Genomic DNA, 25,310 nt, shown 5'->3' on the forward strand with positions numbered 1-25,310 from the left:
TGAGAGATCATGGTTCCCACCCAGGAAGTACCACACAAGGGCCGCGCCTCCTGCCAGGACGACGGCGATGACGAGGGCCAGGAGGACGGCCAGGAGATACTTGCAGGACTCTGACTTCTTCACAACGGTTATCTCGGTCCCGTCGGTCCATGGAGCCGCTCCCTGGAGCTAGTAGGGGTCCAACAACAACCCTGAACACTGACCCACGTTGTGGGGCCTACCTGTATACGTGCTTGCCTGATAAATGGTTAAGCAATAAAGTTCAACCAAGGTGTGCCGTCAAAAGTAATGACGAAGCAAGTTGCAAAACCTTTAACAGTGGTTCCTCTCGTTGTTTTGCGGGCATCGGTTGGCAAAGGCTACATTTAATTGGAGAGCATGATAAACATTTCATCGACGGCCTCGCCTAACCCTTGCTCATTGTGTTGGTTCATTTAATTCTTCAGTTCACCTACTGAAGTGTCATGCATTCACTTCAGGAAAACAGAATTGTACTGTTTTTCTGAATTAATTACATAATTATTTCGGAATTCAGATCATCTTTATCATAAATAACAATTTCTGTTCATTGTTCAAAGTGATAGGTCCAAAGTTTAAAATGTAGTATAGGCCTTATAGCGGTGGGGTTGAGCTTATTCTCCATGAAAACTTATTTCGGAATTTTGAGAAAATAATCTCTTTAATTCGGAGGAACATGGCAAACCAGTGATTCTGCATTGTGCAGTAGGCCTATGCACTAAAGTTGTTGGATCAGGTCGTGGATTGATTGATATTGTTATAGACATTATAGGCCGAATTGACATGACCTTCTACAATAAGCCTATTGATATAGACATATAGACAGACACAAATAGCTCATTATTTGGTTTAATGTACATTCTGTATCATACGGTTCACAAAGAAAAGGTGAAAGCCGTCAAGCTTGTCCGTCGCAGCATTTACCTGTTGATCCACTACCACAGGTGACACCCCAGAGTTCTTGACCCGCAGTTCGGTGGAGCCATGCCGGGGAGCCATTACAAAACGCGCAGTTAATTCTGGGAATAACCATTAGTCTTGCACATTCACATTCAAGGATCACCAACACCTGCCTGCTCCTCGCAAAACGTCGCCGATTCTAGGCTTATGTGTCCAAAGATAAATATCGGTCAAATATTTTCCAAAGATCACCTATATCCAATTCGTGTCATATTAGTGCTGTGTTGATCTCACAATTATTCACAATTTAAAAAAAACGAAAAAATAGCAATCTATCGTTAAACGAGACGTCATCTGATCCATCAATCTTCAGGTGAAGCTGCGAGTGCGAAGCTTGCAGGCAACAGGTGTTTGTGACGTAAAGGGTTGACACCCAGCAACAGCGCTTTAAGGGAACAAAAACTGTTAAAATAGATTCACCTCGGACTATATCTACAGCTATAAAGGGCTGTATTCACCTACGCTATTAGTACTCTATTTAAGGAGATATGATATGGTCTCTTTGAAACGTTAAACCCTCGTTGATGCTTAACATATGCTATGGAATATAAATAAAGCAGTTATCGTAGGGGTTTAAGGATGAACGATAAGCCTATGCCACCACTTCAATGTGTAGCCTAACAATGAGTGCGAAAGTTCATAGTGAATAATTAATAATCAGTTTTTAATGCAAAAATATCCCCAAAAAAATAATAACTTGAATATTGACGTTGCATAGATAATATGATGATAGGTATTTTCAGTTTTCAGTTGTGTTTACACTGGCATATATCCGCCACTAGAGGGCAGCAATGTGGTTGTACTCGTCATGGAAACGCCATCTTCCGAACTAAATAACAAAAATGAACTCGGTCCTTGCCCTGGGAAAAACGGGGAACTCTCGATGAGTGAACCAGGGAGTCGTAGTTCTGTGCCCGAAAGCGGAGGAAATGTAAATGTTTTGGTGCCAAGAGAGAAATCCACACCCTCCAGGCTCTCCACACTGACTTGCTCCTCCCCCCCACTGCCTACACCTGAGTCAGGGCTCATGGCTCTACCTTCAAGCAACTTGACCTTTTCATAGTCCAAACAAACCTCCGGTGACCCGACCTTTTCATAGTCCAAACAAACCTCCAGTGAACTGACCTTTTCATGATCCAAACAAACCTCCAGTGACCCGACCTTTTCATAGTCCAAACAAACCTCCAGTGATCCCTGACCTATGATATCTCCCCGGACGAATCCTTGACTCAGCAACTTTTCAATCGGCGATTCTTCTCCTTCCTCTTCTTGACTCTCTGAACCTTGAGACCCACCCTCAGCCGTGCTGCCTCCTCCCTCTCCCACCTCTTCGTATCTCTTGCAGAACTTCATGGACCCGCTAGTGCCGATAGGAGCGCCGGGGATCATGTTGAGTAGATTCAGGTCAGATGGAGCCCTTCCTTCTCCGCCCTCCCCCTGATACTCCTCTGTTCCTCCCGTTACCGCCTCACCCACGGCTCCCCCGCCCATGGGTCCGTAAGGGGAGTCGGCGCTGCAGGGCTTCAGGTGAGGGTGGGCCTCGACGTGGAGGAGCAGGTGGGGATAGCTTGGGTTGGAGTACCTGGAGGCGGCCTTGAGCTTCTGCGCAAGTGGTGCAGACCGGCTGTGTTTGGAGGCCTTGAGGTTCAGTGTTGCCGGCTGGCGGCTGGTGACCTCCACTGAGGAGATCAAATCTAGACCAGTCAGGGTGTGATGGGACTCGCTGGGGAAGCCAGGCTTCAGCCAAACCTTGAGGAGGACCAATGGAGAAATGTGTGTTTTAATGTGGCGTGTATCATCATCTAATATTGAGGAATTAACAGTGACGTAGAGGGAATGGGATGCATGTCATTAAGGGGCAGGAAAGGGACGGCGTCTTGCTCATGGACACCCCTAGCCAATACCACTCAGCCACTCCCAGCCTAGTTGCTACATGTTCTCTCTATACACAGTACTTTTGTCAACTTTTGTAAATCCTCTAAAAATTACAATTATTTCCCATGCTGATTTGGTGCTTTAATCAGAGGCCTAACTGGCCTAATATTTTGGTTTCATTGCAGAGGTGCTGGAAAAAGTTTCTAGAAGCAGTAGTAGTAGTAGTAGATATATTTATTTCGGTCCATCAAAGCACAGCACATACATACGGTCAATAAAAAAAATAATAATAATGGCCGAAAAGGTCTAGGCTGAAGCCGAGGCTTATTATGCCGACCCTTTTTACAATAATAGGATTTTTTCATTATTAACACCTTCATTTACCATTATCAATTATATATTTATTTATATATATTTATATTTATTTATAAAAGAAAAATACATATACTGTATACATATATATATATATATATTTTTTCTAACGTTTACAAATATATAGCTCTCTACAAATACATAATATAATATAACAAGATATAATATAACAAGATAATATACTATTAATATAATACACTAAAAATATAATATATATATTCATACTTTAACGTCTCAAAATATATCATTTTCTACAAATACAAAACATAGCATAACATAACGTAACAGAATATAATATAATAAGATACAATATAACATAATACAATGTAACATAAGATGACGCAATACTATAAATATAATATACCGTAAATATGAATATAATATACTATAAACATAATATACCATGAATACAACATAAGATAACATAATATAACACAACACATAATACAATATAATATTCGAAAAAAGAAAAGAAAAAAGTCATAATGACGCTTTATATCTTTCTATGACCTTGGTTTTGAAATTCCTTTTGAATTTTTTAATAGAGTTGCACGTTTTTAGTTCACAGTCCAATTTGTTCCAAATGTTGATACCTTTGACGGAAATGCACCTGCTCTTAGTGTCCGTTCTTGCCCCTGCACTTCTAAACATATGTGCGCCTCTTAATTGGTAGTGACCATCTCTAGCCCCAAACAGCTCCTGGATGCAGTGCGGAAGTGTTCTGTGGTGTGCCTTGTACATTACAACTGCCGTTCTGAGGACAGCTAGATCTTCAAATTTCAATGCGTGGAGTTTAATGAAAAGAGGATTTGTTGTTGCACAATAGTTAGCATGATTTATAATTCTTATGGCTTTTTTTTGCAGTAAAAAAATTTGGTTGATGTTTGTTTTATATGCATTACCCCATACCTCAACACAGTAAGTGATGTAAGGAAGAATGAGGGAGCAATACAATATATATAGTGAGTTCTGATTTAAAATATTTTTAATTTTATACAATATTGCAATGGTTTTTGATATTTTAGATTTTATATTATTTATCTGTGGCTTCCAGTTAAGTTTATTATCGATTATGGTTCCCAAAAATGTATTTTCATTTACACGCTCAATTTCAACATCATTAATCTTAAGTTTAGCCTGTTCGTTAATTTTCTTATTGCCAAAGATAATAAATTTAGTTTTTTTTAGGTTCAAAGACAGCTTATTAATGTCAAACCACTTCTTTAGAATTGTTAATTCGTTTTCCACTTTATCCAGGAGTTGCTCAATGTCTTTTCCAGAGCAGTACAAACTGGTGTCATCCGCAAACAAAACACACTTTAGTAATTTCGAGACGTCACATAGATCATTAATGTACATAATAAAAAGTTTAGGACCCAGCACAGAGTCCTGTGGGACCCCATGCGTTACTTTTTGCAAGTCAGAGTCTACATTATACATATGCACATATTGGTCTCTATCATCAAGGTAACTTCTAAGCCAGTTGTGAGCAATGCCTCTTACACCATACCTTTCCATTTTTTCCAAGAGTATACCATGGTCAATTCTGTCAAAAGCCTTCTTTAGGTCGATAAAAACCCCAACTGTATATTCCCTGTTGTCTATTGCAGTAGATATCCCTTCAACCAGCTCCATCACTGCCATTGAGGTGGACATATTGCATCTGAAACCATACTGGTGGTCGCTCAATAGATGGTGCTTCTCTATAAAATTATCTAATCTTTCAACAAACAATTTTTCAAGTATTTTCGAGAATTGGGAGAGCAGAGAGATTGGTCTATAGTTTGTGAATTGATGGCTGTCTCCACTTTTGAAGATTGGAATTACTTTAGCAGTTTTCATTGTATTTGGGAAAATTCCTGTGAGGAAAGATTGGTTGCAGATATAAGTGAATGGTGTTACTATGCAATCAACTATGTTTTTTACTAGCATCATATCTAAATTGGCAAAGTCAATGGACTTTTTGTTTTTGAATTTATTTACAATATCAAGAATTTCATTTTCATTTACATTGCCGATAAAGATGGAATTTGGATTCCGTATGATATTGTTTACATCCAATCCTTCCTTATCTCTCTGCTCTAAAATCTCTGTAGCTAGGTTAGATCCAACTTTTACAAAGAAATTATTGAATTCATTTGCAATTTCCTTTGATTTATCCATGATTATATTCTCTTTAGTAAAGTACATTGGATAGTCATTTTTGCCAGTGCCTTTTTTGATTATGCTATTTAAAATTGTCCATGTCCCTTGGATGTTACTCCTTTGCTGTTCCAGTAGCCTATGGTAATATTCCTTCTTATTGAATCTAATAATTCTTATTAATTTATTTTTGTATGTCTTATATCTATTTCTGCATCTTTTGTTCTTTGTTTTAAGAATAGCCTGTAAAGTAAATTTTTCTTTTTACAGGCGTTTTCTATACCTTTAGTAATCCATGGCTTATCATGTCTATATTTTTTCCTGGTAGCAGTCTTTCTTATTGGACAGTGTTTATCATATAGCTTAAGTATAGTCGACAGAAAGGCCTCATAGGCTTGATTAGGGTCTTCAGTTGCATAGACCTGATTCCAAGTCTGTGTGCTTAGGTCCATCCTAAGGGCAGCGATGGCTTCTGGTGATCTACATCGAGTCAACTGATGGGTGTGGTTCTTTTTTATATTTTCCACCTCAAGAAGATTTTTAAAGATAGCAAAAACAGGAAGATGATCGCTTATGTCATTTATAGAGAGCCCAGCTGTTACTTGACTAGCTATTGTATTGATGAAAATATTATCTATCAATGTGGCTGTGTCCTTTGTTATTCTACTTGGTTTTGTAATAAGAGGAAATAAACTATTACTATACATTGTATTGATAAAATCAATTGTGTTATTGTTTCCATGGGGATTAAGCAGATCAATATTAAAATCTCCACATATAATATGAACCTTGTTGTGGTTTAAGTTAGCAAACATTGCTTCTGATTTACAAGTGAAAGTGTCTAGACAGGATCCAGGTGTTCTATACACACAGCTAATAATTATATTTTTGGATTTCTCTACTGTAATTTCTATAGTTAAGGATTCAAGAATATCATCTATGTTTATTGTCATGCTTTTAAGCATGGTACATCTTAGAGCTGTGTCAACATATAGTGCAACTCCTCCTCCTTTTTTGTTTGTCCTGTTAGATGTAAACAGCTCGTACCCCTCCATTTCCACATTATGACCTTTCTCATTATCAAGCCAAGTCTCAAATACAGCAATTACATTACATTTATTAAATTGGCACAGGTAATCCTTGATTTTGGTAAAATTTTTGTAGAGACTTCTACTGTTGAAGTGTATAATAGAGAAAGTAGTACCCCTTCTTACACTTTTAAATTGTTCGTCAGAGTAGTATTCACAATTGTTGTTTATGTTATTATAAAAGTGGTTTTCAGGATCAATTTCATTACAAACCTCATACATTTTGTGCTCCGTGTGGTCAAAGTTTGCAAAATTTAAATGTTCATACTTGCTATAGAGATTATATTCGCAGACTTCCCCAACATTATCATCGTCTAAAAACTCAACATCATCAATATTTCTGAATGGGTACAAGTAGTCATCCACAGAATCTGTCATTAGCTTTTAGAGCAGTAGCTTTTAGAGCAGTACACACACGCAGGATTTTGTTTAGGAACTACCTAACTTTTCTAGTTGATCAATGCTCCAGATGCACAGAACTTTAGCCTGTTCAGGTATGCCATTCAATTTAACAAACACTTTACAGTTAGAGGTCCAAGTGGCCTGAATTTTTCCCTGCTTCTTCATGACCCTTGCTTGTCTTGCAATATCTGCATTCTTTTTTGTGAGATGCTCATTTATATAGACATTTGTGCCCTTCAATCGGCGGCCCTGCCTGAGCAGGTCAATTTTGTGCTTTCGGTTTGCAAAGTGAGCAATGACAACATGTTTGTCTTTTTGGTTTTTTGTTGGGATGATGTGGCAAGCTTCAATGTTGCGTCTGTCGATAGCTATCTGTTTGTCATGGAGGAAGGCTGTTACCTGAGCCTCAGCTGAATCATCATGGCCAGCACTATCCACCACACTCGCATCCCCATTCAGGGCCCGAGCATAAGACCGTGGCTTGATCACTAGTCCAGTTATAATTACATCATTCATGCGCGTATACTGCTCTAAGTCAGATACACGCGTTTCCAAATAGTTTATCTTGTTCTGCTGGTCCTCATTTACCATCTTAAGGTCCTTGATTTCACTCATCAGATTAATTATAGTACGCTGCTGTTTGTTTATGGTTGCCAATTCGTCCCCCATTAAGTTCAAAGAAGCTTTTAATTCCTCTAACATTTGGAGAACATTTCTAAACATTTTAAAGCTAACCGGAGATTTGCCTTCAGGACCGAGTAAGTGATCCAGGTTTGGCAGAGGAGGACCACTGATCTTCTTCACCATGAACACCCTGAAACACAAAAGCAACACCTAGTCAAACAACCAACCAACCAATCACATAATCAATTAAAAGTGTGACAAGGCAAGTGTTTTTGCAACAAGCTCATCTCAGATCCAGAAGTCAGTGTCCGAGAATTTTAACTAAGAAATTTTTTTGACAGTTGCCATTCTGCTACAGGCTTCAAAAAGCCTGTCTTTCGTCTGGCTTTTGATATTAATCCAAAGTCAGATTCATGAGACACACAAAAACACACACACAAACACTTTTAGGAAACACTTTACTTGTGTGGACGTCAACACTTGGCTCTCTACGTACCAGGTCTCTCTGTCTGTCTTGCAGACGATGATGGCTAGGGACAGAAACACCACTGCACCTACGACTGCTGTCACCAGAGCTTCCAACTGCATAACAAGCTCTCTTTCTAAGGACCAGAGAACACAGGGCAAGGTCAGTTCCCCTACCATCTCTCGTTTGCATACGATTTCCAACAGAGACATTGGGAGAGGATGCTGTGATCTGTGGTGGTATTGGATAGCATGCAGTCACATCTGGTTCCTCCTATAAGTAAACACAACGTACAATCTGGAAGAAGGCCTGTGGCGGCTTTTCATTCACCTGTCGTTGATGATACTTCCGTCCCGACGGCAAAGACCCAGTGCAACACAGGGCTCCAGTCGCTCCACTCTGATTTGTACACGGCCTCGCTAGGACGGACTCGGCTGCGCGCCTGGTACTGCCCTCCCTTCTCCAGCCCGGTTAACTCCATCTGGCACAGGGGATCGCACTCGGTTTCCATCGTAATGTTCTGAGCCTGTTAGATTTCAGCTTATTTCTAAACTGTTCGGACAGACTCTGCGTTGTTTATTTTCAGTCGTAGTAGTAATTCTTGAAGTCGAAATCAAAGCAGCTTGGCAGGTTGGATTAGAGGGTTGAATAGATGGTTTATTTTCCAGGAATACAGCGAGATACAGACTTAGGTTGAATAATCTATAGTGGACCCGGTGGTCGATGACTTGTTCCTTGGCTGTCGAAACCCTCTACTCGTCGAACCAAAGGGTTGGGGCGAGTATTATACAAAAAGGGGATAGATGAATAACACGTGAACAGACGCACTCTCAGCCTTGATAAGGAATTTGGCCCTGGCTATGTCCCGGAGGACCCAGTCGGTTCAACCTTGTTGAGACATAACAATGGCAGAACACCTTGTATCAGTATGAGAGGCCCTTGCCTGTTCCTAGACTAGAAATGTGAACAACAGAGAGACACTAAAATACACCAACATTCTACATTCCTCCCTCTTGATCATACTAAACATAGTTTAAAGATCACCCACAAAAAGAGAATTCAGTGTATTTTCTGGTGACCCATTAATAATTAACTAAATCAATGAAAGAAAGCATAAAAGGCAATAGACAAGTAAATTCAAATCATACACAAGTAAACCAGGTGTAGGCCACTATAATAAAGAAAATAACAAACTCATTAGGTTACTCATGATTAAAACATTTTTAAAGAATCAAAGAAAGTCAACTGTCGAGACACCTCCCTCTGCTTGGCAGAACAACATCACAGACAATACTGCATGACTCAGTTGGTTTTGAGTAGCAGTTGCAACAGAGTTATTTTCCAGTTGATGGCCACCGCAGGTGTGATGGGGGATGAGGATGAAAGTTTGTAGTAGGGCGTCAGGACAAACACAGACACAGTTCAGTTCAAGGACTCCTCCCAAGGACTCAACAAGTGTCCGTGTCTCCTGGATCTCCCAGGTACGATGAAACATGAAACAAAGAAAAAGTGCAGTATCAGTCATGGGGGAGGCATTGTCACAGCCTCCAACATTAATAATAATCAACTATGGTTTGTAATTGTCTTAATGATTCGATAAACAATGAAAAAAATGATCATACAAAAATAAATCGCTTGATTCGAAAATGGTTATATCAGTAATCAGTAATCAGTCATCATAGTTCTCAATAAACCTTGTGTGAATGAATGAATGATTGAACCTTTGTTCAAAAATAAAACAAAACAAACAAAATGTTCTAAAGCTGAGCAGTTGTGTCAAGAAGGAACCAACATGAACTTAGATAGGCAGTGACAAAAGTCCTAGCATCTTTCGAAGACTAACCTCTCGTGAAAATAAAGGAATGAAAATAACAAACACTCAAACACTCCCTACTCTTCACCCCGTATCAGTTAGTTTGCGTGCCAAATCTAACGAGTGTCATTCCAAGTTGGTGTTATTGTTGGTTTCCGACACTGAATCGCATATGCGGCTGAGTTCTTCAGCACTCTACGCCTGTAACTTCTTCAATAGTTCCCTCATTTTGTCTGAGCGATTTTCTTCCCCTACTCTCTCGTTGGAGCGGTCACGGTACATCTTTCGAGGGGCTTTACATTCTCTTATCCAGTGTCCAATTTGTCCACAGTTGTGGCATGGTCGAGGTTCTTTCTGTCTGACTGGCTGGGGGAATCGTCCGCTGTCCCTGTTGGACTGGGGGAATCTTTCTCGTTCCCTGGCTATTTCCTTCTTCTCGTCAGCCAGGAATCTAATCCTGACTTCTTCATCTCGATCCACCTTTTCTCCGAATTCCTTGATCTCTGCCATTGTGCTGCTTTGGTTGTCCCAGCCGGGAAACCTTGTCTTTACTCCCCTTCGGATCTCCGGCAGTACCTGCTGGAGATACATGGTCTTCAAAGGCAAGTCCTGTGACTGGTCGATGTTGTCCATATCATATTCAGTTTGGCCTGAGTACAGCAAATAACATTCGAAGAAGCGCTTATTGAACTGGTCCAGACCCTCGTCTTCCTTCTGCATACAACGAGTGATTGTTGTCCAGTTGACCTGTGCCTTGGAGTGCTTTTGGATCCACGCCTTTATGGCCTCCCATCCCTTCTCTGGTCTCATTCCGTCTTCTCCTATGGCATCTTCCACATCGTATCGAATCTGGGTGCGCTCAGTGCCGCTCAGGTGTTTGAACAATATAGCAAAGCCATCGTAGGGGTGGAGTTCGTACAGAAGCATCAGTTGTTTCAATTTCATCCATGGCTGTAGGCCTGCTCTCCTTGGGTGGTCGATTTCCGTACTCCATTTTTCGATGTCCTTCGGGCTGGAGGGTTCATAGAGGATTGTGCGTCCCTCGGCGCTTTCTATCTTCTTCAAGGGCCTGAGGTTAACTATTTCGTCTTTCTCATCTTTGGTCGTCATGTGTGGTGTTGCTGCGCCTCCCATCGCACTGCAGTGTGGTTGTTTGTTGTCATCAAATCCTCCAATGCGTGATTCATTCTTAGTCACTGTTCCAGGCCTCACCTCGGGGGGTTGTTGTATTGGGGGGTTCGGATGTAGAAATTGTTGTGGGATCTGGATCGCATCATGATTAGCATAGTCAGGTGGGGCAGATGGATTTCCCTTCCGTGGCACGTGGGGGGTACTGCAGATGACCGGGTACTCGCCTATAAAGCTGTTGACGTCTGAGAGAACACTGTGTCTTGACTCCTGTAAACCACCAGATGGCGACGATGGCTGCATCGGGAAGATGTATTCCCCATCTGGGCCACACGATGGCAGTGTGGGGTACATGCGACCATAGACTCCCAAGGGTCCTCCTCCGTTGCCTTGGTCACCCCCCCTTGGGGGCCCTGAGTCGAGGGGGCGGGCCGCTATCAGTCCTTCTCCGACTAGCGTCGTGTGTAGGTCTGTGAACATCCTCTGCTCTTTGTTCCGAGTCGCTTCATCCTTGAACAAACGAATTTCGTCGGCAAGCAGTTTGATTTGCTCTCTAATTTTTTTCAGAGCAGTTGTCTTTTCCAATTCATCTCTCTTTTTGTTACAGAGTCTCGCTAACTGAATAAAGATCAATCTCTCTAAAGGTGCGGCCACACCAGACGCGTATCTCGCGTACTTCGCGTATAAAATCGCCATTTTTTCCATAGGGAACCATTGGTTTACGCGCGTATTACGCGTTTCACGCTTAAAGGTGCGGCCACACCAGACGCGTATCTCGCGTACTTCGCGTATGAAATCGCCATTTTTTCCATAGGGAACTATTGGTTTACGCGCGTATTACGCGTATTAAGCAACATTTTACGCGCGTATAGCGCGTATGTGGCGCGTATATTTACGCGCAATACGCGCTATACGCGCTATACTCGCGTATATCGCGTACATTTCAAGAGTTCCAAAAATTGAACTTTTTACGCGAAGTACGCGAGATACGCGTCTGACGAGACACGCATTGCCCAATCAGCGTTGAGCTTGACCCGACGTCACTGGCAGAGAGTAGTGAGCTTGGACAGAAGCATACGGCCGACATCTTTCTTTATTCTGTGTGGAAATAGTAACATAGTTACGCCATTAAATGCTTTTATGGAAACATTTCTAGCGAGAAATGTGCATTTTACTTTCATAATGTTCACTCGGTGAATGTGAAGGATGTTTGGTTTGATAGTTATGACGAAGAGGGAACGCTCCGTTCACTTGCATGGACAGAGTCTCTGGTTACTAAGCAACCTCAACGTCTTGGCGGACTATTTCTCTGCTGGGAAACACACCAGACACACCATGTGAAGTTATTTAACCCGATTATTGTTATTTATATCCGAGATTATTTAATCTAACCCGATCTAAACTCTATCACCCAAACACGGCGGCGTTGGGGTTTCCTACCTCGGACTCCAGCGCAGCCACGGCCGACAACTTTCTTTATTCTGGGTGGAAATAGTAACATAGTTACGCCATTAAATGCGTTTATGGAAACATTTTTAGCGAGAAATGTGCATTTTAATTTCGTAATGTTCGCTCGGTGAATGTGAAGGATGTTTGGTTTGATAGTTATGACGAAGAGGGAACGCTCCGTTCACTTGCATGGACATGGACTCATCTAGGCGAGTGACGTATGCGCGTATGGCGCGTATTGCGCGTATGTGAGCATTTTTGACACAAAATGGTCAAGCAACATTTTACGCGCGTATCTCGCGTAAAAATTACGCGAGATACGCGTCTGGTGTGGCCGCACCATAATACGCGTATAAGCAACATTTTACGCGCGTATAGCGCGTATGTGGCGCGTATATTTACGCGCAATACACGCTATACGCGCGTATATCGCGTACATTTCAAGAGTTCAAAAAATTGAACTTTTTAAGGTGCGGCCACACCAACCGCGTTACTCGCGTTGGACAACGCGAGTACCGCGCCTAACCTGACGCTTGACCAGTGTGTGGTGGTTCAACGCTTCCAACGCGTCAACGCAGCTAGATGAGTCCATGTCCATGCAAGTGAACGGAGCGTTCCCTCTTCGTCATAACTATCAAACCAAACATCCTTCACATTCACTGAGCGAACATTATGAAAGTAAAATGCACATTTCTCGCTAAAAATGCTTCCATAAACGCATTTAATGGCGTAACTATGTAACTATTTCCACCCAGAATAAAGAAAAATGTCGGCAGTGGCTGCGCTGGAGTCCGAGGTAGGAAACCCAAACGCCGCCGTGTTTGGGTGATAGAGTTTAGATCGGGTTAGATTAAATAATCTCGGATATAAATAACAATAATCGGGTTAAATAACTTCACATGGTGTGTCTGGTGTGTTTCCAGCATTCGTAGTGTTGATCAGCAGAGAAGCAGTCCGCCAAGACGTTGAGGTTGCTTAGCAACCAGAGACTCTGTCCATGCAAGTGAACGGAGCGTTCCCTCTTCGTCATAACTATCAAACCAAACATCCTTCACATTCACCGAGCGAACATTATGAAAGTAAAATGCACATTTCTCGCTAGAAATGTTTCCATAAACGCATTTAATGGCGTAACTATGTTACTATTTCCACCCAGAAAAAAGGAAGATGTCGGCCGTATGCTTCTGTGCAAGCTCACTACTCTCTGCCAGTGACGTCGGGTCAAGCTCCACGCTGATTGGCTACCACGGCTAAGCGTCACGCGTTGGAGCGTTGAAAGTTCAATTTTCTGAACTCCGGGCGTTGGTGCGATGGGCGCGTTGCTGCGTTTACGTGCGTAATTACGTGCAACTGCCGCGCCTAACGCCCCCAACGCAACGCTTCAACGCTTCAACGCGTGTACCGCGCCTAAACCAATGGTTCCCTATGCAAAAATGCCGATTTTCAACGCCCCTAACGCGAGCAACGCGTTTGGTGTGGCCGTAGCATTACGCTCAATACGCATGATACGCATGACGATTAGCCGCGTTGCCCAATCAGCGTTGAGCTTGACCCGACGTCACTGGCAGAGTAGTGAGCTTGGACAGAAGCATACGGCCGACATCTTTCTTTATTCTGTGTGGAAATAGTAACATAGTTACGCCATTAAATGCTTTTATGGAAACATTTCTAGCGAGAAATGTGCATTTTACTTTCATAATGTTCGCTCGGTGAATGTGAAGGATGTTTGGTTTGATAGTTATGACGAAGAGGGAACGCTCCGTTCACTTGCATGGACAGAGTCTCTGGTTACTAAGCAACCTCAACGTCTTGGCGGACTATATATCTGCTGATCAACACTACGAATGCTGGAAACACACCAGACACACCATGTGAAGTTATTTAACCAGATTATTGTTATTTATATCCGAGATTATTTAATCTAACCCGATCTAAACTCTATCACCCAAACACGGCGGCGTTTGGGTTTCCTACCTCGGACTCCAGCGCAGCTTATCCTGGGGCAACACACACACACACAAACACACACACCCAAGTGTTGGAGCCTTTACCGTGGGGAGCCTCATCCTGGGGCAAGACACACACACACACACACACACACACACACAGCCACGGCCGACAACTTTCTTTATTCTGGGTGGAAATAGTTTCATAGTTACGCCATTAAATGCGTTTATGGAAACATTTTTAGCGAGAAATGTGCATTTTACTTTCTTAATGTTCGCTCGGTGAATGTGAAGGATGTTTGGTTTGATAGTTATGACGAAGAGGGAACGCTCCGTTCACTTGCATGGACATGGACTCATCTAGGCGAGTGACGTATGCGCGTATTGCGCGTATGTGACAATTTTTGACACAAAATGGTCAAGCAACATTTTACGCGCGTATCTCGCGTAAAAATTACGCGAGATACGCGTCTGGTGTGGCCGCACCTTAACCTCCACTTCAAAAAAATCTTGTTCCATTGGTTCAGATTGCTATCCTCTTCCTCCTCCTCTGCCTTCTTCCTGCCTTTACCTTTCGGCATTTTTCTTTCCAACAGAGACATTGGGAGAGGATGCTGTGATCTGTGGTGGTATTGGATAGCATGCAGTCACATCTGGTTCCTCCTATAAGTAAACACAACGTACAATCTGGAAGAAGGCCTGTGGCGGCTCTTCATTCACCTGTCGTTGATGATACTTCCGTCCCGACGGCAGAGACCCACTGCAACACAGGGCTCCAGTCGCTCCACTCTGATTTGTACAGGTCCTGGCTAGGACGGACTCGGCTGCGCGCCTGGTACTGCTCTCCCTTCTCCAGCCCGGTTAACTCCATCTGGCACAGGGGATCGCACCTGGTTTCCATCGTAATGTTCTGAGCCTAATAAAAAAACGACAAGAAGAGTTTCATAATGCACGTGATGGACCTATTGAGGACGTGTTGCAATGAGTTGTATTGCGTGCTGTTGCTTTGAGTTGAGGTAAATTGTGTACCAAACACACACACACCTACCCCCCATGGTTGACCCACTTTTATCCACTGCAGTTGGATGTCACGCCGGTCAATCCATTCTAATCTAGGGACCTCAGAGAATGAGACGGCGGTCAGGTTGACCTCAGGCGTGCTGGGTCTCTTCAGCTTTGCTACACACACACACACACACACACACACACACACACACACACACACACACACACACACACAAGAAAAAGGCGTTTTCAGTGTTAAAGTTGGCCCTGGGCTATGAGCAGTAAAGGGAATAAAGGGTTAGGTAATGCTTAGTACTTACTGTAGTCTGCTGGCCTGTAGATGATGGAGGCCAGGTTCACAGACTCACAGTCCAGAACAATTTTCCACTTATCGATGTGTCTAAACCCCTGAGGGGAAAAAAGTCAACAAGGAGAACACTTATTCTTGAGCCCTTGAGGGTCAGAGTTTTGCTTGGGGTCAGGGTTTGCGTATTAGGGTTACCTGGCCTACCAAGTTAGGGGTAATTGGCTGATTATGGTTCGGATACCTTGGTTAGGGGATGGGGGGGGGTTTGTGTTATCTTGATGGGTAGGGTTAGCGGAAAGAGGGTTAGTGTTACCTTGATGTGTAGGGTTAGGGTAAGAGGGGTGAGGGTTACCTTGAGGGGTAGGGGTAGGGGGAAGAGGGTTAGGGTTACCTGATGGTTAGGTTAGGGGAAAGAGGGTTAGTGTTACCTTGATGTGTAGGGTTAGGGGAAGAGGGTTAGAGTTAACTTGAGGGGTAGGGGGAAAAGGGTTAGTGTTACCTTGAGGGGTAGGGTTAGGGGAAGAGGGTTGGGTTACCTTGAGGGGTAGGGGTAGGGGGAAGAGGGTTAGGGTTACCTTGATGTGTAGGGTTAGGGGAAGAGGGTTGGGTTACCTTGAGGGGTAGGGGTAGGGGGAAGAGGGTTAGGGTGACCTTGAGGGGTAGGTTGGGGGAAAAGAGAGTTAGGGTTACCTGGCTCAATTTTGGTGGTAAGACCAGGAGGCATGCTCGTAAGGCTGGGTGAGCAGGGTCCCGGGGCCTCATATCACATTCCGATTTATAGTTAGTTGGTCCACCACTGTAATGAAAGCAGCATTAGTTTCAGAGTTTCATTATAGTAATTTCTGTTGTTCTATTCTAATCCTGTTCTTTTTTTTTTTTTAGCTATGGCCTTTGTTATTCTAGCTATGTCAGTTCAAGTGCTGTTTGTTTCTATGATATTCTAGTTCTAGGTTCTATGTTCTTTTCTATGCCATACTATTCTACTCAATGTTATTCTAGTGTGGTCTGTTTTGTTTGTACATAGTGGCTATTACACTGAAGTAGCAATTCACTATTGTCGGTCAGATTTATTCTACATACTGTACCTTGGACTTGTAAAACCTAATGTATACGGGCCGTACATTAACGGCATGAGCTGATGTGAAAAAGACGCAATCACTGCCCTGGCGCATCGATTGCACAGTGATTTGTTATGTGTCACGCACTTCTGAAGTTTTGAAGGTCCGCAAGCATAGAGTTGCAGTCCATAGCCAAGTCCCGATATAAATGCCATGATTGTGTGTGACTGCCTGTCACTTCGCAAACAGTGCATCGCAACTATAAATTACGCTCAACTCTCCGTCCCGATGGGAGAGACTCAGGACACTGCAGGTTTTTTACACCTTCATACGGTTAAACAACATATCATCATAATGGTGGAAACTAATGATCCAGAGGGGACTTGTGTGAATACCGGGGGCGTATCTTTTCGGTTTTGAGCTTGCATGAGGTGGCAGCCGTGATGGGAGGAGACTGGGCCGAGCTGTTCCAATCACAGGAGATGGCAGTGTTGAAGTCACACAGACATTTGAGACCTGGGGGATGGAGACAGAAAGGTGATTTTACAGCTTTCCCGGGACGCTGGGGCTGTTTTGATTAAACGCTTATCCAGAGACGCACCGAACCTGAGCTGAATCCAGAACCTGAAGCTGGTTGGGATTATGCCGTGAGTTCTGTTTAGTTACAGATATATTCTACGAGAAAATGTTTGCGAGCAGTAGCCTTTCATAAGAGGATTTCTAGTGTGGCCGGCCGGTCTACAAGGTGTTGATTTTAATCCCTTACAGACCATTTGTCTAACAATATGGTTTTCCTGTTTCAAATATTCGGTCTACAAGATGTTGATTTTAATCCCTTACAGGCACTTTGTCTATGAATATTGTTGTCCTGTTTTAAAGGACAACGTGCATGCATATTTTGTGGTTCATAAATAGCCCCTCTTAAAACCATTGTCTTTAAGCACTTGTTTAACTATGTATTTAACCTTCTAGTTAGAATGGATCATTAATAACTGTATTACGATCAAAGAGTTATCGGGGGAGGACGATAAAAATGCACAGTATCCTAGTTTCTTTCAAAAAACAGAACCTACAACTCAAAAACAGTGTCTGTTCATATCCCCATCACAGTCCCTCAACAGAAACGAAGGGGCCGTGTTTACTTGTTGAGCGCAGGATGAATCACTCACCGGGAAGGTCGGTGGCCAGAGTCAGTGACGAGGCCAGGAGCAGCAGCAGTTGAAGAGACCAACGGGAGGCGTCCACTCGCCATCCCCATTTCCCCATGTCTCTGGCCCTCTGGGAGTCTTCACCAAGGTAGGTCCTCAGTGGCCCAAGCAGAAGGCTGCGTGGCTCGGTAGCACTGCCGTTCAAATACCTCCTATGATATCTCCCCGGACGAATTCCTCATCCTAGACGATGGAGAACAAAGATATACCCGTTAGAGGAGCAATGTCTGCTGGTTTCACCACCACAACCGCCTTCCTGTTATTTAACCCCTTGAATTGAACAGATGATGAATCAGATCCGATGCAGCTCATCACAGAGTGCCGACGTATCGCATTTATTGGCGGAAGACGTCCTCGCTCATGGAAATGAGTCTGCAGAAAATTTCTGATGATTTATCAAATGTAATTCCCCGCTCCCCCCTGACTGCTATAAATCTGCTCTCCAATGTGAAAGATGCTGTTAGACCAAGGATTGAGGGGAAGTTAAAGAGGGGAAGTGGAACCGCCAATGAAGCGCAGCCAGTTTAATTTCAGTCCTTTATAATTCTTTCTTTCGATACATCATGAAACATCGCTTCCAATACCCGAAAGCGAACACAGCTGTGGAGTTGAGGTACCGAGATAGACTTGAATCTTTGATTATTTTCTCCACCTGAATAACAGAGGACAAAAGGAGAGATTGTTTCCTACAGTATTTTTAACTGTAGCCAGGAGACAGCACAGCTCAAGTTATACCACAACGTCTATATCTGAAAGCACAAGCCTCAGTCATATCCAAGTACTTCTTATACCCGAGTACCGTGCTGAATAGTTCCTTTTTCCAGAAGTTATTTCTACGTCTGTTCCAGTGTAGATTATTAGAACTTTTCACACCCATATTATTTTAAAAGGTGTCATTGTGATATTCTGAATGATGTAATGATGTCACATTTTTAGAAGGAAGCAAAAGGAGACAATTGTTATCAATTACAACCGCTGTCATATTACTGATATTATGTTTTTGTGTTTAACTAAGACATTACATAAAGGAATAATATGGTTATCACTTGGGTCTCTACGTCGATGATCTCTACATCATCGGTCTCTACGTCGTTGTTCTATACGTCGTCGGTCTCTACGTCGTCGGCCTCTACGTCGTCTGTCTCTACATCATGGTTCTCTACGTCATTGATCTCTACGTCTTGGGCCTATACGTCGTGTGTCTCTACGTCTTAGGTCTCTATTCCCTGGCTTTTTAAGTGGTGGCTCAATACTCCTTGGATCTCCACTAAGGTTGTAATTGTACTGGTCTGGAGAGAACAGTGCAATTCCCCTTTTTGCCACGCCGGAAAGAAACATAAATGAAGCTTGAGGCTGACCAGGTCCTGGACATGTCTGGCCTGGCTCCTGAACTCTGGGCTGGTGTCAGAGGTCAGATCATTAGTCAGCTCCCTGTTTAGGATGGAGAAGTAGGCGGTGTACTGCTGCTGCACCCTCGGCTCCCGCACCCACACCCTATAATCTGTCACACACACACACACACACACACACACACACACACACACACACACACACACACACACACACACACAGACACACACACACACACACACACACACACACACACACACACACACACACACACACACACACACACACACAAACACAAACACAGGGAATAAACCAATAAACACATCAATTAACCAATGAACTCATCAATACAATAACCAACAAATAAATGGAAGACAGAGAGACAGCAAGAAAATTGACCAGAAGCAACCAATCTTTTATCTGCTCATCAATTCATAAATTAATTCAGCAATCCTCATTCAGTAATCAGGTTACCAATAAACTAATCAAGCTATCATGAGAATAAATTAGTAAATCAATCAAGAGTGTTGTATTTATGCATGTGTGCCTGCTGTGTGTATATGTGTATATGTGAGTGAGTGAGTGAGTGAGTGAGTGAGTGAGTGAGTGAGTGAGTGAGTGAGTGAGTGAGTGAGTGAGTGAGTGAGTGAGTGAGTGAGTGAGTGAGTGAGTGAGTGAGTGAGTGAGTGAGTGAGTGAGTGAGTGTGTGTGTGTGTGTGTGTGTGTGTGTGTGAGAGGTTACATGAATGCAGGTGTGTGGAACAGTTGTTCCAAATCTGTGCAGGGTCACACTCAGGTAAGCTGACCGCGACCTCTCCTTCATGCACCGTGTCATCAGCATGGTAGGTCAGAGGTCACCACTTCTGGGGGCATGTGTGTGCACGTGAAAGGTTTATCAGGGACATATTAGTGTTGTATCGTGTGTGTGTGTGTGTATGTGGGTGGGTGTCGGTGTTATACAATAATGTGTGCCCCCCGTGCATGCATATGGATAATTGTGCATTTGAAAATTGAACTGGGACTTGCAATATATGTATACTGCATGTGTCTTGTTCAATGATGTGTGTGTGTGTGTGTGTGTGTGTGTGTGTGTGTGTGTGTGTGTGTGTGTGTGTGTGTGTGTGTGTGTGTGTGTGTGTGTGTGTGTGTGTGTGTGTGTGTGTGTGTGTGTGTGTGTGTGTGTGTGTGTGTGTGTGTGTGTGTATGCATTAAGATGGAGGATTGCATGTGTGTCCCTTTCATGCATGTGTGTGTTCTCATATCAGAAGCTGTTACTATTAACCTAAAACTGTTCCTCGTTCTCTCCATGTTTGATGTGGTCGGGGTTCAGAACCACAGTTAGACTATCCAATGGCAGGCGGGGCCAACAGATTAGAGCAGATTGTTGCTGCTTGGACAGCTCCACCCGTTTGGGCTGCTAAGGTGACGATATTAAACTTCTTTGGTGGTGTGGCATCGGAGAGAATAAAATCATTTTCTCACTTTCACCTCTCTCGCTCTTTCATGTCCTCTGCCTCTCCCTGTCAAATTTCTCTTTTTCTCACGGATAACATGCACACACGGACACAAACAAACACACACGGTTCCCCACGAACACACACAGTTGCTCTCACACGGACACACACACACAGTTCCTCAAAGACACACACACACACATACACAAAGTATCTCTCTCACACATGCCAGACCTCAGCAGTCGTCCACAATAAACAAACGCATCCCAGAACTAAGCGATTCTGTATGGTCCGAAACAAACAAACCCGTGGCCGGTTGTTCACTGGTGTACCAGCCAGCCAGCGCCGGCCAGGTCACGGCACCCATGAAGGAGCCAAGGGTGAAGCCAAGACACACGCTGACGCATTTATTAACGTGTGGTCCGCTTTGTTACGTCCATTGAGACGGTTGATTAGCGAACCTTCAAAAACCTTCTTTCCCTCTAAATGTTCATGCACGGGATGAGAGAAGTCTGAGTTGTACTTTTCAACGGGACTATGAAGGGATTGGATGTTAGTTGGATTAGTGAGACAGAGGCTTTTGTTGGATGTGTAACGTTAGAATTTCTTAAAAGACAACCGTCGCTGTTTCTCTCCACCAACACATTCAGTCTGGCTCCTGAGCTGCTAGTCTCTAAATATAGGGCTTAAAACACAGAGAACAACATAGTGTGTGTGTGTGTGTGTGTGTGTGTGTGTGTGTGTGTGTGTGTGTGTGTGTGTGTGTGTGTGTGTGTGTGTGTGTGTGTGTGTGTGTGTGTGTGTGTGTGTGTGTGTGTGTGTGTGTGTTAGTGTGTATGCGTGTGCGTCTGTTACCTTTAAGGATGGTCATGTTGATGATGGTGTGGACCTCAGTGGCGGCCTGGTAGCGGGCGGGACTATCTGGGGGGGGCTGGGAGTGGGCAGAGCCGGCAGCTGGGGGCTCCAGGTGGTCGCAGCAGCGTCTGCATGGGCGGGTCAGGGGCCGCGAGGGGGAGGGCACGCACGCCACGGGGACCAGCAACAGAAGAAACAACCACATTGCGCCGGAATCCTAGAAGACAGGGGGAGCAAGGGATTGTGGGAAAGATACAAGTGAGGTATCAAGGGCTGTGGCTGAATTTGTTCACCTATTCAGTGCACTATTTAGTGCACTACCAGTGCTCTGTCCACAATCTCAGTGTACAAATCTGGTTCCATAAATAGGGCACTATTTATTGCACTGTTAAAGAAGTTGTTAAACAACTTTATGACATGATGCATGCGTTTTAATTGTCCTTGGATGCTAAGAGTACGTATGGTGCCATCCAACCCAAGTCGGGGTGTTTATCCAACCAATATACATCACATTTATAAATTCCGGATCATAATTAGTGTCCCAATTGCCCTTATCTCTGCATTATTTGTGCCCTAATTAGTTTTCTCTATAGTGTCGACTATGAAGGGATTAGGGAATGAGGCAAATCTGGACGGACCAGGCTTCCATCCTGATAAATCGGATTTAGCAGTTGGCCAGATTTATCCTGACCTTTTAAAAAGGTCATCAAATGAAAATGCTAATCAACTGCATGTTCTGCAAACATAATAAGTCTGCTCTAAATTGTTGCCAGGCAACAAGTGATCTGGTTTTACTTTCCTTACGGACACATGTGTGTGATAAATGTGTGTGTGTGTGTGTGTGTGTGTGTGTGTGTGAGTATGTGTGTGTGTGTGTGTGTGTGTGTGTGTGTGTGTGTGTGTGTGTGTGTGTGTGTGTGTGTGTGTGTGTGTGTGTGTGTGTGTGTGTGTGTGTGTGTGTGTGTGTGTGTGTCAACCACATGTCAACAACATATATTTGTAAGAATTTATTTGAAATAATTAATCTATGGTTTATTGTGACCTCCAAAGTAATATGGAGGTTATGGGCAAGAGTGTGCAAGTGTAAATAATACTAATATTATAGAGCTCTGGCAGTGTGGTTCCACTGTGATTCCCCCCAGGTTAATTCCCTTTGTGAATCTCTCAATCAGTAATCACAGCCAAACCCTATCACACAAGTTCATAATCCATGAGGGAAGAGACACTTCTGGACACTATTGGATCTTTGAGGGACTGCGTGACTGCCCAGGTCTATTTAGGAGTGTGTGTGATTCAAAGACGGACAGGGTGTCCACTGAGGCTACCCCATCCAGAAATAAACTCATCTCGTAGAAAGATGCTAGCACTACCAGGGTTTAAGGTTAGACTCTGGACCCTGGCTGACTACATGGTTTTGTAGTGTCATTGTAGGATGCTGTATTGCTGGTGATAAACCAGGCTTTTGCCATACCTGCAACTCTCCATTCAAGTCTCCACTCAACTTTGGCATGATGGTTGTCCCAAGTTAACGCCTGCGGGGATAGTGAGTCAGAGTTATCCAGCCGTCTGGCTTCACGGCTGAAGAGTTGTAAACTGATGTGATTCAGTCTGATCAGCCCTTTCACATGCCTCTTCACTTGACACCGGCTCCTCCTTAGTGCCCTACGGTAGTCTGAAGAGGTGCTTTGGTTGGGCATTATAAGCAGTATAATCCAGTCCGGTCCCCTAGCCTCCTGACAGCATCCTGATTCACGGAGTAATCAAAATAGTGTTATCCCAAATAATGATAACAATGTTAAAAAGATTCAACAAAATGCATGGATGGCCTTTTCCTCTGATCAGCAGATTTTATTGCTTTGCTTTAAACCAGAATCTGAAAGATCAAAGAGGGAAAAGGCATCACACTGATTGGCTGGAGTTTTCAAACAATGTAATGCCACGGCATTACATTTCTGTCCAGCCAAGGCAAGCATGATGTTCCTTGTGAAACGCAAACCTGAATATTTTGACGGTCGAGCATTTTGTTGTTTTAACCCTTTCATCATCTGCTTGAAATAAAAGTACAGTGAGCGTGTGTACATCGCCCTGCACCAAGTGATGAGTCGTGGTTTGAAGGGACCATGATTCAGTCTCTTTGTATAAACGGGAGGCATTCCAAGACCTTTCATACATTTAACTCCTTTTTTGTAATTAAACATTTTCCATAAAATATATATAGCTTATAAAAACAGCAATCTTCCAGGACCACACATACATATCAGTGGCCCAAGTTGGCTCCCAACTCCCAGGTTGGAGCCCTACATAATTTCTTCGGACAGGTTAACAAGTCCATACGTGTCATTTATAAAGTACTTATCTTCTGGTGATGTGTGAAGGGTTTGGTGTTTTCCCTGAAAGTTGCTTTACTGTCTAGAGACCAAAGTTAGGGTCCTCTTAGATTGTCCTTCAGCGCACACACAAACCAACTTACACACCAGCTCACAATGACACCAACCAACGCATACTAAACAACACATGAGCATCAACAAACACACACACATTCTAAACACATGCTTCAACTCTCACACACACACACACAGACACACACACAAACACACACACAGCCACACACACACACACACACATCAACATACACACCAACACACATATCGGTCCATTGCAAACACCAAAACACACACACACAAACACCAACTCACACACATTAACTCACAGCTGGATGAAGCTGCATCCCAGCTGCGTTCACCGACCACTCTGCAGATGTGTTGGTGTTATATAACATTAAGCTGCATCCTTGGAGTTTCTCTCACTCATTCATACCCCCATTTACCTATTCTACTGTAATAGTCATTCAATCATTCATTGACTCCCCCACACACACATAGACACACAAAAAGCCTACAGCAGCTAAAAGCTAGAGGGAGGTATTCTGTAAAAAGAAAACAAAAGTGAGGCAGCAGATGTTGTCAGCTTGATGTGGAAGAGAGACAGGAGAAGAAGGGCTAGGCCATGTATGAATGAACTGTCACCAGAAACCGCCCACGGTGTTCAAGTCTCTCCTGCTGCCTTCAACCCCTTCTCTCTTACTCTCTTCCAACCCCCCCCCCCCCCTCCCCAAACACACACACACACACTCTCTCTCTCTCTCTCTCTCTCTCTCTCTCTCTCTCTCTCTCTCTCTCTCTCTCTCTCTCTCTCTCTCTCTCTCTCTCTCTCTCTCTCTCTCTCTCTCTCTCTCTCTCTCTCTCACTCTCTCTCTCTCTCTCTCTCTCTCTCTCTCTCTCTCTCTCTCTCCCTCCCTCTCCCTCTCCCTCTCCCTCTCCCTCTCCCTCTCCCTCTCTCTCTCTCTCTCTCTCTCTCTCTCTCTCTCTCTCCCTTCGTAAGTTAGGCGAGGCTACAAATAATTTGCATAGTGATACATGTACCGAGGTTGTATCAAGGATGCATTTCAATGTGTCGTCTAAAAATGTACTTACAATGTACCACAATAACATGTTTTTATCATATTTTAATCGAAACCAATGGCTGACATAATGTAGGCCTAGATACACATCGTTATCACCTCGCAGGAATGATTAGGATACGTCAAAACTAGTTGGGTTGTTTATAGGTGAGGATTTCATATAGTAGGTCTACAACTATAGTGACGATACTGGCCAACCCACAATGACTCCATCCGACCGACAGCCACGTCTGCAAAACACCAAGTTTGGCTCGCAGCTGCCATCCGGTGAAATAAGACGCAAGGATCGTTTGCAAAAGCTCGTCAAGTAGTCAGTTCGTTAAAAAAAAA

At 43.5% G+C, this 25,310-nt stretch overlaps 2 protein-coding genes across 4 annotated transcripts; both read right to left on the reverse strand.

The window, feature by feature from the left end:
- Window positions 1-851: 851 nt before the first annotated feature.
- LOC115539715 (uncharacterized) lies at window positions 852-8,542 on the reverse strand. 2 transcript variants are annotated; one of them, XM_030350488.1, is made up of 5 exons: window positions 8,278-8,542; window positions 7,978-8,083; window positions 7,593-7,671; window positions 2,125-2,727; window positions 852-2,088 (listed from the first exon to the last, which is right to left on the reverse strand). In XM_030350488.1, the coding sequence occupies exons 1-5, from the start codon at window positions 8,456-8,458 to the stop codon at window positions 1,735-1,737; spliced, it is 1,323 nt and encodes a 440-aa protein (XP_030206348.1). In that variant the 5' UTR covers window positions 8,459-8,542; the 3' UTR covers window positions 852-1,734. The 2 variants fall into 2 exon arrangements, with proteins under 2 accessions (XP_030206348.1, XP_030206347.1); XM_030350487.1 differs by having other exon boundaries at window positions 852-2,727; window positions 8,278-8,541.
- Window positions 8,543-9,276: 734 nt separating this feature from the next.
- LOC115539713 (uncharacterized) lies at window positions 9,277-18,206 on the reverse strand. Of its 2 annotated transcripts, XM_030350482.1 has the most exons (8): window positions 17,823-18,206; window positions 17,049-17,169; window positions 16,286-16,391; window positions 15,609-15,696; window positions 15,332-15,462; window positions 15,004-15,199; window positions 14,855-14,904; window positions 9,735-11,398 (listed from the first exon to the last, which is right to left on the reverse strand). In XM_030350482.1, exons 1-8 carry the CDS (start codon window positions 17,917-17,919, stop codon window positions 9,956-9,958), a joined length of 2,232 nt encoding a protein of 743 aa, XP_030206342.1. In that variant the 5' UTR covers window positions 17,920-18,206; the 3' UTR covers window positions 9,735-9,955. The 2 variants fall into 2 exon arrangements, with proteins under 2 accessions (XP_030206344.1, XP_030206342.1); XM_030350484.1 differs by lacking the exons at window positions 9,735-11,398; window positions 14,855-14,904 and adding an exon at window positions 9,277-9,415 and having other exon boundaries at window positions 17,823-18,201.
- Between the last annotated feature and the right edge of the window lie 7,104 nt (window positions 18,207-25,310).

Source organism: Gadus morhua, chromosome 3, assembly GCF_902167405.1.
Source record: "Gadus morhua chromosome 3, gadMor3.0, whole genome shotgun sequence".
NCBI lineage: Eukaryota > Metazoa > Chordata > Actinopteri > Gadiformes > Gadidae > Gadus > Gadus morhua.